The sequence below is a fragment of the Silene latifolia genome, chromosome Y, assembly GCF_048544455.1.
Source record: "Silene latifolia isolate original U9 population chromosome Y, ASM4854445v1, whole genome shotgun sequence".
NCBI lineage: Eukaryota > Viridiplantae > Streptophyta > Magnoliopsida > Caryophyllales > Caryophyllaceae > Silene > Silene latifolia.
In genome coordinates this window covers 138,294,513-138,307,697 of record NC_133538.1, presented here as the reverse complement: position 1 = coordinate 138,307,697, position 13,185 = coordinate 138,294,513, and the positions used below count along the sequence as shown (strand labels likewise).

Here is a 13,185-nt window from a genome sequence, read left to right as displayed (position 1 = left end):
CGCCGACACAACCACCACCAGCGACGCCGCCTGTCCACGCTACCCCATATCCTCAACCACTAAACTCCACACCAACACCTTCAGTAACTCTCCCACCCCACCAACCACCACCAACACCTTCCTCGGCCACACCACTGCAACCGCCCGACGCCGGCCACACCAGTTCTAGTGTTTTAAGGGGTGGGAGAGGGGTTTTCGAAGGGTTGTGGTGGATTTTTTAGAATGAATAAGGTGTTTGGGGTCGGGATTGTGGTGTTTGTTGAGAGCGTGAGGCGCGGTGATTAGGTTCGCCGTGGGGTACCGTGAGGAAGATCGTCGGCGCCACTACTTGTGGTGGTGTCGGTGTAGATAATGGTGGCAGGTGGTGGGTAATGGTGGTGGATGTTGGCTTTTAATTCCTTTTCCCTCTAATTGTCAACCAAACACCCAAGTATAATATGGGAGATCCCATTCATTTCCCTCTCTTACCCTTTCTTGATTTCATTCTCTTACCCTTTCCCGTACCAAACGCCCCCTTAAAGTCACTTAATTTAAGATCACTTCAAATCCTATAAGTTCAGTTTAGTTCAGATTAGATCTTATAAGTTCAGTTCAGATCCTATAAGTTCAGTTCAGTTCAGTTCAGATTCTATAAGTTCAGTTTCTATAAGTTTAGTTCAGTTCAAATCCTATAAGTTCAGTTCAGTATAAGTTCAGATCCTATAAATCCAGTTTAGAAAAGTAATATACAGAGTATTTTTTTTTTTTTTAAAACCGACACAAAAACATTTGACATTATTAATTATTCGATACATATATACATTATTATTTTCAAAACAAAATTATCACTCTTCTCATTATTTTTTATCGTAATGTAACCGTAGTATAATGTATTAACAAACCAATGTATATAAAGCGGAAAAATGTTATTATTTTACCTTGTGTTTTAGATTATATTTTCTTATCAGTGTTCTCTATTGAGTACCCACTAATTTCTTGTAAAAGTTTTGTTTAATCTCACTAAAAGTTTGCATTTTTTTATAATAATAATAATAATAATAATAATAATAATTGCGGTTTTATATAAAAAAATAAAAATAAAATAAAAAATAAAATAACAACAAGAACAACAACAACAACAATAATAATAATAATAATAATAATAATAATAATAATAATAATAATAATAATAATAACAAAGAACAGTAGTAATAATAATAATAATAATAATAATAATAATAATAATAATAATTGATACGAATTATAATGCGGAAGCGAAATAAATTAAAATACACGAACTAAGTTCGAGTATGAGATTTTTGGTAACGATAAAAGTTGTAGAATTAGACCTATAATTCGACAACGGTGAACGGACTCAAGACCTATTGAGAACGATCTAGTTAATATTCAAATAGCATTCGAATAGAAACCGTGTTTGTGCTTAACAAGCATTTTTTGAAAGTTTGATTACTGAATACCTTATTGTGGGAAATACAAGACTATAAATAGCCTATCAAAACAGCCGTTCAAGCCATTGAAAAGGCTACTAATGACAAAAGTAACAATAACCTATCAAAGCAGCCTTTCAAGCCATTGAAAAGGCTACTAATGACTAAAATAATGTAGCTCACAAAGGCCATAATTCTATCAGGCCATTAAACAACAAAGTAAATAGCAAAACAGCCTTTCAAGCCATTGAAAAGGCTGCTAATGACTAAAATAATGTAGCTCATAAAGGCCATAATTCTATCAATTAAGGAGATGCTAGATTCCACCGTAAGAAACTAAACAAACGAACTTCAGTTTCGGATTTGAAAGACCCATCGAATGACCCACTGTTGCTATAAGGCTCAACGATCCATCGTTACTAGAACCCGTACCCGTATCATCTCCTCCCTCTTCGAAAGGAATTGACCTCAATTCCGCAAGGCCATCATCATCGAGATAGGGTGACAAGTCACCCACATTGAAAGTGGCATGAACTCCATATTCTCCGGGTAACTCGATCTTATAGGCATTATTGTTGACACGGGCAGCTACCTTGAAGGGTCCATCGGCTCGAGGCATGAGCTTATTCTTTCGCTTACCTGGAAACCGTTCCTTTCTTAAATTCACCCAAACCAAGTCTCCTTCCTTGAATATACGAGGACTTTTGTGCTTGTTGGATTTCCGTTGGTAAGCAGTATTTACTTCAACAATCCGGTCATGAACTTGCTGATGTAGCTTTAACATTGCCTTAAGCTTGGACTCGGCATCCCGATGGACTAGCTCACCTGCCGGCATTGGAAGTAGATCAAGAGGAACATGTGGATTTAACCCATAGACAACTTCGAATGGAGAACGACCCGTAGCATAGGTATGAGATCGATTATAGGCGAACTCGGCATGAGCAAGCTTGATATCCCAATCTCTTTGGGTCTTACTTACCAAACCCCGCAACAAGGTGCCCAACGTCCGATTGGTAACCTCCGTTTGCCCATCCGTTTGAGGATGGTGCGAGGTGCTAAACAAAAGTTTAGTACCTACTTTCCTCCATAACGTATTCCAGAAATAGCTCAAAAATTTCGAGTCACGATCGGAAACGATGGTTTTAGGAATACCATGTAAACGCACTATTTCCCTGAAATATAAATCGGCCACGTTACTTGCATCGTCAGTCTTGTGACACGGAATAAAATGCGCCATTTTAGAAAATCGATCCACCACTACCATGATAGCATCCTTTCCTTTTTGAGTACGAGGCAATGCTACAATAAAATCCATAGAAACGTCTTCCCAAGGTCTCTCGGGAACCGGTAACGGTGTATACGGGCCTGGTTTGAATGAACTTTTAATTACCTTGCAGGTCACGCATTTTGCTACAATTTTTGTGACGTCCCCGAACATTTTAGGCCAAAAGAAGTGCTCTTTCAATAACTCCAACGTCTTTGCTACACCGAAATGGCCTGCCAACCCGCCTCCATGAGCCTCACGAACCAATAATTCCCGAATGGGGTGTCTCGGAATACAGAGGCGGTTTCCTCGGAATAAAAAACCGTCTTGCATAAAGAATTCACCACCAGTCCCTGCCGTACTTTTGCTAACTAATTCCTTAAAATCCATATCATTTCCATAATAAGCCTTTAATAATTCGAAACCCAACAACTTCGAACTTAGCACGGAAATCAAGGAATATCGTCGCGATAATGCATCAGCTACAATATTTGACTTCCCATTTTTATATTTAGAAGAAAAATGAAAAGATTGTAAAAATTCAACCCATTTAGCATGACGAGGACTGAGACTCTGCTGCCCATTAATATACTTCAACGACTCATGATCGGAATGCAAAATAAAATGACTTGGACGTAAGTAATGACTCCAGAACATGAGTGCTCTAACAATGGCGTAAAACTCCTTGTCGTAAGTACAATAATTCAATCGCGCACCCCCTAATTTTTCTGAGAAAAAGGCCACGGGACGGTTCCCCTGTTTCAAAACAGCCCCTATTCCGACCCCGCTCGCGTCACACTCAACCTCGAAAGGTATAGAAAAATTGGGTAACGCTAAGACCGGCGCCTTACATAATTTTTCCTTTAACAACTCAAAAGAAATTTGGGCTGCCTCACTCCATATAAACGCCCCCTTTTTCAGGCAGTCCGTCATCGGGCTAGCTATTGAACTGAAATTTTGAATGAACCGACGATAAAAAGAAGCAAGTCCCAAAAAAGACCTTACCTCCGTGACTGTGTTGGGCGTCGGCCAGGAACGAATTGCATCAACTTTGGATTGGTCCACCTCCACCCCGTCTCCGGACACCACATATCCCAAGAACAGCACCCGATTTACCAAGAACGAACACTTCTCCCTTTTCCCAAACAGTTTCTGCTCTCGGAGTACTTCAAATACGGACCTCAAATGCTGCAAGTGAGCGCCTATATTTTTGCTATACACCAAAATATCATCAAGGTATACGACAACGAACTTACCCAAAAATGCCTTTAATACCTCATTCATCAACCGCATAAAAGTGCTTGGTGCATTGGTAAGACCGAATGGCATGACGGTCCATTCGTACAAACCGTGTTTTGTCTTAAAAGCGGTCTTCCACTCGTCTCCCTCACGCATGCGGATTTGATGGTACCCGCTCCGTAAATCAATTTTTGAGAACACTTGCGACCCATGTAATTCGTCTAACATGTCGTCAAGCCGCGGCATAGGAAACCGATACTTAACTGTGATGTTATTAACAGCCCGTGAGTCGACACACATACGCCATGACCCATCCTTTTTTGGCACTAGTAAAACCGGCACCGCGCAAGGACTCATGGATTCACGAACATATCCTCGACTTACCAGTTCATCAATTTGTCCCTGTAACTCTTTGGTTTCCTCCGGATTACAGCGATAAGCCGCCTTATTCGGCAGTGGGGCTCCTGGAACGAGATCAATGTGATGTTCAATACCGCGAATAGGAGGCAAACCCGGTGGTAAATCGTCGGGAAACACGTCTTTAAACTCCAGCAGCAAATCCGAGATAGGGCCTGCTTCTTTTGCTTCCTTCGAACGCGGCTCCTCTGCTGATTTTTCGACAGCGACGAGCAAATAAATTAACTCTCCGTGATCAAGGGCCTGCTCAATATCTCGCTCTTTAACCAACATCGTTGCTTTCTTTTTTTTTGTACTCATGGCTCGTATAGCTTGAGAGGACATAGGTTTCAGCACAATTCTTTTACCCTTATCCCTTAATTCGTACTCATTACTTCTTCCCCGATGAACCACATCTCTATCGAACATCCAAGGACGACCCAATAACACGTGGCAAGCGTCCATTGGAATTACGTCACAAAGTACGTCATCAGTATACGAACCCATCGACAGACCCAACCGCACTTGTTTTGTAACCCTCACGCTGTTTCCGTCATTAAGCCAATGGAGTGCATAAGGTTTTGGGTGGGCGACGGTTGCTAGCCCTAGCTTTTTGACCATCTCGTCTGAAGCTACATTAGTGCAACTACCACCGTCGATAATCACACTACACCATTTGTCTTTAACCTGACACTTGGTATGAAACAATTGTTCTCGCTGATCCGAATCAATCGATTCGGCTTGGGCCTGTAAAGAACGCAGGACCAGTATTGTGTCGAAGGTCGGAGCCTCATACCCCTCTGCCTCTTCTTCATCCTCGACACCCTCATCAAATTTAAACACGTCACCCAGCCGCTCCTCTTCCTCGGCCAGATCATTCCGAAACTCCCTAGCCTCCCTTAATGTCACTACCCTCCTATTAGGACAAGAACTCTGAAAATGCCCGAAACCCTGACATTTAAAACACCGTACCTTCGACAAACTAGTTTCCTTTCCTGACTCAGAACTTTTTGGTGTATTCATGGCTTGGTTTGAGTTCAATGGGGTGGGAGAAGGTGTTGTTTTAGGAGTGAAAACGGGTTTGGAATAACTAGAGGGGCTATTGTATTCTTTGCTAGGTCCCCCCGACTTGGATTTCCCTTGGGCTTCTATTTTGACACATAAATTACAAAGACCATCGAAATCCTCATATGGGTACAACTCGACGGAATTGGCTATGGGTCGGTTTAATCCACGAAGAAATCGTGACATCTTTTGTTCTTCGCTCTCCTCTAACTCCCCTAACAGGATTAATTTTTCAAATTCATTGATATATTCGGCTATATTCATTCTCCCCTGTTCTAAGTCCGCAATTTTTCGGTAAATACTCAATCTATGATTAGCCGGTACATACCTTTTTCTTAATTTGGATCTCAACGACTCCCAAGATGCCAGTTTTTCCTTCCCCGCGCGAGACCGTCTCGCCTTCAGCCCTTCGTACCACAACGATGCTCCTCGACTCAATCGTAAGATGGCATATTTGCATCGCTTCTCGTCACTGAGATCTTTAAAATCGAACAGACGATCGATTTTTCTTTCCCAATCCAAGTAATCCTCCGGGTCGGTACCACCAACGAATTCGGGCAGTTCCGAAACCTTAAATTCGTCCAGTTTTGGCTTCCCACCGCTACGACTCCCGGTAGGTCTGTTTCGTAATAAATCTTGAAGCTTATCGTAAAACTCGTCGTCAAATTGTTCACCAGCCATTTTTTTTTTTTTTTTTTTTGGATGAATAGTACCCCGTGAACAGTACCTTTTTTTTTTTTTTTTTTTTTGTTGAATAAAATAAAACGAGATTATAGGATCGTCTCGATTATATGGAAATCAAGAGCCGAAGCTCTGATACCACTAATGATACGAATTATAATGCGGAAGCGAAATAAATTAAAATACACGAACTAAGTTCGAGTATGAGATTTTTGGTAACGATAAAAGTTGTAGAATTAGACCTATAATTCGACAACGGTGAACGGACTCAAGACCTATTGAGAACGATCTAGTTAATATTCAAATAGCATTCGAATAGAAACCGTGTTTGTGCTTAACAAGCATTTTTTGAAAGTTTGATTACTGAATACCTTATTGTGGGAAATACAAGACTATAAATAGCCTATCAAAACAGCCGTTCAAGCCATTGAAAAGGCTACTAATGACAAAAGTAACAATAACCTATCAAAGCAGCCTTTCAAGCCATTGAAAAGGCTACTAATGACTAAAATAATGTAGCTCACAAAGGCCATAATTCTATCAGGCCATTAAACAACAAAGTAAATAGCAAAACAGCCTTTCAAGCCATTGAAAAGGCTGCTAATGACTAAAATAATGTAGCTCATAAAGGCCATAATTCTATCAATTAAGGAGATGCTAGATTCCACCGTAAGAAACTAAACAAACGAACTTCAGTTTCGGATTTGAAAGACCCATCGAATGACCCACTGTTGCTATAAGGCTCAACGATCCATCGTTACTAGAACCCGTACCCGTATCAATAATATTATTTAAGTTAAATTAATTTAAGTTAATTTAAATTTGGATCGTGTAATTTCAGTTTAAATCTTATAAGTTCAGTTCAGATTCTATAAGTTCAGTTCAGTTCAGATCCAATAAGTTCAGTTCAGTTCAGATCCTATAAGTTCAGTTCAGTTCAAATCAGATCTGTTTCAATTCAAAAGAACAAGGCCTTAGTCTTAAATAAGACTTATTGCGTCATCCTTGGGTTGAGTTAATAAATTTGTTAGGTCATACGCAGACACACAAGTTCACATCTCGACCCATGGCCTTCTCCTTCATTTACATCAACTCCACATAGAAATAATCATCTCCTGACCAAGACAATGTATTTTACAAAAATAAATTAAAATAATCCCCCAAAAATTTCAAATTCAAAAAGTTGCGCTCTTCTTTCACAGCCTAACGGCTAGTAGGTTTATCAGATCCCGCCTACGTATATAAACCCTCTGAACCCTCCACTTCTCCACATCTCACTCATTTACCCACCATTTTCCGACCTACTTTCTCTCTCCAAATTCCCCTCCCCCTCCCCCGAACCGATAGCTGTATTCTTCATCGTAACACTCGAAAACTAAAAGAAATGGATTTCCAGAACATGAAGAGGCGTCAACTTCAATCCCTTTGCAAGCTCAACAACATCCCCGCCAATCTCACCAATGCCGCTATGGCCACCGCTCTCTCCAATCTTCCTACTGTATGTCTTTCTTTCTTTCTTTTATCGTTTTATTCAATTTCATTGCTATTTGGATTGGAAAATGTTCCGGTATTTGATTGATTTTGAGGATCGAGTTTTATGTTTGTTTGTTTTGATTTCTGGTACTAATACTGATTGATTTGATCGACAAATGATTGAGACGGAAGGAGTAATAATTTTAGATTAACTTTATTCATCTGTTCATTTGTTGTGCGACCGTGTTGCGATTGATTCCACCTCGTATAAATGTCACATGTGACTGTCATCTATAGCCTACACCTGGATATAGTCTTTATTTTTCAATGTCTTTTACCGATTGATTTGATTGACAAGTTCAATTGATAAGTAGATTCACTTGATTTGATTCTAGAATGCAACCTCAATGATTGATTTGATTGACAAGTTCTAATGATAATAGATTGATTCACTTGATTGAGTTAAATTGAACGGAGTATAGATTATTAATTTGTGGTGGTAGAATGTTGTGATTGAATCTAACACGAATTAATGTTGAGAATGGAACCTCAATGGATTAAACCGAGTGAGCTATTGCTTTATTCAATCGAAAATGTCTTGAATATTCAATAAATGTTTCGAGTAATTGATTTATTAGGGTTGTGTTTGTCTTCAGGTTAGGGTTTGCCTAATCCAATTTCGCTATGGTCTTTCTGTTATGACATTTGTTAATAGCTTAATATGTTCAATTTGTTAGACAATAGGCCGATCCGTCAATAGTGCATAAGCTTTTAAGATTGGTTTTATTTGGACAACCAAGTAGACTCCCTCCGTCTCATTGATTTGTTTACCTTTGATTAAAATACTCCTCACAACAAACAAAAGGTAAACAAATGAACGGGATAAAGGGGATATTGGATTTATGATGTCTCTTGTTCAGTAAACTATGAAGATAGTGGAATTTCTCGGGTCTTCCACTGTATATGAAGGACATACTTGTCGGATGAGTGTTCCGATGCATTCTTGTTTCATACTCGGTATTCTTGATTAACCTGCCTGCACTTCCTGTAATAAAGGTGTAGGGAATAGGAATCTTATGCAACTGTCTTTTGGTTTGAAAATAATGTAATGTAATTGTTACTGTAATGTGTTCAGGTGGAAGGTCTTGAGGAATTTTTGAGAGATCCCACAGCCGGAGATTTTGGATCCCCTGAAGTCCCTCGGACTACAACCCGTCAAAAGGTCACAATAGAAGAGCCAGAAGGGTCCACTTTGACAACAAGAACTCGTGGAACAAGGAGGCAAGCTGTAGAAGGAACTGGCACAAGAAAGACCCCAGCTACAGGACCAACCAGAAAGAAGGCCTCTGAGGAGGCCACTGTTCAGAAGCAGGCTAAAAAAGATTTACAGGCTGATTTTGAGGCAGACTTGGAGCAGTCTGAAGTATCTGACAACAGTGGGCTGCTTGGTAGGCGTCTTCTGAACTTTCCTAGGATAGATAATTCAATTTTCATAATTGAGGATCTAATTATTATTTTTTCTTGTTGAAAAGGTGATGACTCAATGGAGACATCAGGAGATGTTTTGGCAGTCAGCGTGGATAACGATGCAGAATTGTCGTTGGAAAGCCAGAATGAAACTGATGAGGTGGTTCAGGAAGTTGTCAATGATGTCCAAGAAGTATTTGATGTGGTTGATAATAATGAGAATCTGGAGAACAACGATGATGTAAGCAAAGATGAAGAGGACCCAACTGAGATGTACAACAGCAATTGCAAGGTGGATTTTCACAGCCTAAGTAGAAGGGACCTGCAAGGCCTTTGTAAGAAGAACAAAATCCCGGCAAATACTAGCAATGCTACAATGGCCGATGCCCTCAAGTCCCTTGAAATTGTAAGTCCTCATTGGTAGTTCGATCCACAAAATTTGACACTGATAATTTATATCATGATGATCAAAGATAGTTAACATTTTTATTTCTACTGCAATGTTACAGGTTGAAGGACTTGAAGAGTTTCTTGAGGAATGCAATTCACAGGCTCCACGCTCACCTACCATGTCTGAGATGACTTCATCTTGTGCCCGTCGGACCTGGACTAGTAGAAGTGTATCTAAAGAGCCAGCAAGCTCAAAGCAGATAACAAAGTCATGCCGTGGATCCAGGAGAAAAGTGATGGAAGAGATTGATCAAGAGAACGCTTCTGCAGTGTCTCAAACTTCAGAAGCTGGTACTGCTGCTTGCAGTGTGGAGAGTGTCCAGAAAAGGGAGTTACAAACATATAGCAGAAGAGTTACGGTAGCAAGTGCAGCAAAGCCATCAGAGAATATAGAATGTCCAAGGGATGTCGTCTCCAAAGAAGGCAGTCTGTCTGTTGTTGATGCAGAAGAAAATGAAAATCCTGAAGTCCTTGATTTTGTTGATACTAGCAATGGTAAGGGTAATTATTAGTGTTTCTCTCAATAAAGTAGCATGCTCTTTCCTTTTAATAATAAATTGTATGTTAAAATGTTAAATTGTTAATCTTATTTGTCTTAACCTGTAGGTTACACACTAGAGGCTGCAGCAATGAATAAGTTTGATGAATCTCTTCAGGACGTCAACACTTCAGAAAAAGATACTGAAAAAGGTTGGTTTCTCACATTCTGTTTATTCACCCAGAGTATTTATTTTTCCGCTTCTTCAAAGGAGATATGTCTTACAGCAAGCCTTTATACACTTCTAAGCAAGTGACAATTTGTGCTTGCAGGTGACTATGACATTCTTGCTACTGAGAATGTCAAGCTACTAGAGGATTCAGAGAACAAGAAAGCTTCTGATGTCGATCAAATTAGCATTGGAGTGTCGGTGATCCCTGAACAACTACAGAATACGGTGAATGACATAGCCTTCAGTGAGTCTAAAGATAGTCAGCTTGAAGATGGTACCGACGCAAGTGATGAAGGATTTGAGAATAAGTCTGAAAATAGTGAGCTTCAAAATCCCAATGAAGGTGCGAGTGCAAAAAGTTCAGAGGACAGTGAAGTGTCGACTGATGCAGGGTCTGAGGATAGGTCTGAAAATAGTGAGCTTCAAAATCCCAATGAAGGTGCGAGTGCAAATAGTTCAGAGGACAGTGAAGTGTCGACTGATGCAGGGTCTGAGGATAGGTCTGAAAATAATGAGCTTCAAAATGTTTATGAAGGTTCAAGCACAAAGACTTCTGAGGACAGTGAAGTGTCAAGTGATTCCGGGTCTGAGAATGGTTCAGAAAATAATGACTTTGAAAATGTTGATGAAGATGCGAGCACAGAATGTTCGGAGGACAGTGAAGTTTCATGTGATGCAGGGTCTGAGAATGAGTCTGAAAATAGTGAGTTTGAAAATATCGATGAAGGGACTAACACAAGAGGTTTAGACAAGTTTGAGCCTGAACTACCTACTGTGGCTGATGAAGTGAACAATACAGAGACTGAGAATCAGCTCGTCAATTCAGTGGTAGTTAGTTCTGATATTGCTGGTCAACTGTGCCCTGTTGAGCAAACTGAGAATAACCATGCAGAAGAAGAAAACACATCAAGGAATGACGCTTTAATTACCCACCCGAATGAGAAGGTTGAAGGTAACTATGCAGAACGTGATATGTCTAAGGAGGAGTATTCTGAGTCAACCATTCAAACCAAGGGAAAGAAAACGCCGTTGGAGAAGAAAAGCATGCGACAATTAAAGAAACTTCTCAAAGAGAAATTACAGGTCAGGCTTCTTATTTGTTGTTTAGAAAGCTGAGGAAGTACAAACTATTCCATTCTTTTAAAGCAAGTATGTCCATTGTCATCACACTCAGTTTCTTTCTACACAGGAACCAAATGCACTGTCAAAGAAACTGGAAAATTTAACCTTGGAGGACAAAGATGACTCGCTGGCCAAAGTGGAAGAAGATAGAGATGACGAATCTGAGGATCTCGAGGGTAAATCTCATGGACTTGCCTCGTTTCTTTATTTCTCTATTTGTCAAAACATTTGCGTGAAACATGCTGAAGTAGTATGTGTTTAATGAAACCTCGGCGTTAACGTCTGTGAACTGGCGTGTCATTGTCCAGGGGAACGCGCTGAAGACCTGGAAGATCTGATAGAGTCAATTGATGATGGAGAAGATTTGCAAGCCAATTTTGATGCTAATGCTGTCAACCTGTACCCAGTTGATACCATTTTGGACAACTTGATTTCTGAAGATGCTGTGACAGGTGATATTAATGTTGAATTTAATCAAGAACTGACTAGTGAAAAGCATAGCAGCAACACACCAAGCAAGACGATGATGCCACTGGTTTCTTCACTAAGCAAGACACCCGTGTCGGTTACAAAGATGAATCACGCTTCAGATGTCAACAAGGAAAACATAGACCACAGTGCCAGTAAAACTAAATCTACCAAGAATTCTGCTGCTAGAACCGAAAACAACATTCTTTCGCCCATGAGCATCAGAATGCTAAAGAAGGCAATTGTGGCAAGGGTTTGTTCTTTGTTTTTAATTGATTTTGTTTTCCCCTCATTTGTCTACCTAAATCTATCATGGTCCGTTGCCACTGGCTGATGGCTATCTTTGTTGATAGGGTGTGCAGCAGCAGCATTCAGAGAAAAAGAGGCCAGCACTGCTCCCGATGTCTGAAAATTGTCACCCCGTGGCTAGCCCTTGAGCAAGCACACCTTAGTGGATGTGGTCGTCACTGGTGAGATGCAGAGTTCAAATAGTTACAGATACAACTTCTAAGGAACAAACCTTTGGTTTGCCTCTGTTGACAAATTTCGTTTCTAGTAGTACTAAGCATACTTGATTACCGAGTTTTTTTCTTTGTTAAACCTCTGTAGTTTTTAGAGTAAGAAACTCCTTGCAAAATGTTATTGTACTGCTTTTGTGGAATAATACTCCCAAGATATATTCAGTGATGAAAATTTGTAGGCTTCACATTTACTCCGTATAAGACTCGAAAGTTGTAGGCCTGATGCTTGAACATGCGCCTGTTATTCCTGATTTAACATGGCTTTATTGGATGATATCGAATAAAATTGGGTATGTTTTCTTTAGATCTATTCCCATTATTTATCAATCATAAATTTGATAGAAGATTTGGTTCAATTCACTAGCGAGGTTTGAATTCAACTTCATTTTGGTCGGGATAAGATCTGCTAAGATCTGGCTAACCAAAGTACAAACCTAATCTACGGCTTCATGATCGGGATAAAAATAGCCTTATCACGAGACCACGCATCCAACTGGTCTCGGTCATTATTCTTGTCATATCATCTGCACGAGTAAGTCTCGGGTACATTCTGTATACCATGCTTTTTTTTTTCATTTAGATTCTACATCATTGTCATTTTTTAGTGATAAAATTTTCTCACAAATGACTTTCGTGTGATGTGTATGATAGATGAACCAACTCAACCAAAACCTTAAGGTGATGGTTGGGGCCCAACTATTATAAATATTCCTATTACGCTCCCTCACTCAAATGCCCGTTGGGCTTGAAGAGTGGTTAGTTGTCTGCCCCCCATCGTGTGTCTTTGGGTTTCCACTTCGAGAGTTTTTGAGGGGTTTTGAGGTTGCCAGGATTCGAACCCGTGATCTTAGGTGATGGTTGGGGCCCAACTATTATAAATATTCCTATTAGTGTAATCCTAT

At 40.0% G+C, this 13,185-nt stretch overlaps 1 protein-coding gene across 2 annotated transcripts; it reads left to right on the top strand.

Moving 5' to 3' along the window:
* Positions 1–7,203: 7,203 nt before the first annotated feature.
* LOC141634008 (uncharacterized) lies at positions 7,204–12,477 on the top strand. Of its 2 annotated transcripts, none has more exons than XM_074446341.1 (9): positions 7,204–7,570; positions 8,681–8,993; positions 9,078–9,418; positions 9,522–9,957; positions 10,069–10,152; positions 10,273–11,255; positions 11,362–11,470; positions 11,603–12,015; positions 12,116–12,477. In XM_074446341.1, exons 1-9 carry the CDS (start codon positions 7,457–7,459, stop codon positions 12,197–12,199), a joined length of 2,877 nt encoding a protein of 958 aa, XP_074302442.1. In that variant the 5' UTR covers positions 7,204–7,456; the 3' UTR covers positions 12,200–12,477. The 2 variants fall into 2 exon arrangements, with proteins under 2 accessions (XP_074302442.1, XP_074302443.1); XM_074446342.1 differs by having other exon boundaries at positions 7,348–7,570; positions 11,603–12,009.
* Positions 12,478–13,185: the final 708 nt, after the last annotated feature.

Coding starts and splice junctions, on each gene's coding strand:
- LOC141634008 (XM_074446341.1), top strand. CDS start 7,457: ATGGATTTCCAGAACATGAAGAGGCGTCAACTTCAATCCCTTTGCAAG. Junction 9,958..10,068: donor TTTTGTTGATACTAGCAATG/GTAAGGGTAATT, acceptor CTTAACCTGTAG/GTTACACACTAGAGGCTGCA. Junction 10,153..10,272: donor AGAAAAAGATACTGAAAAAG/GTTGGTTTCTCA, acceptor TTGTGCTTGCAG/GTGACTATGACATTCTTGCT.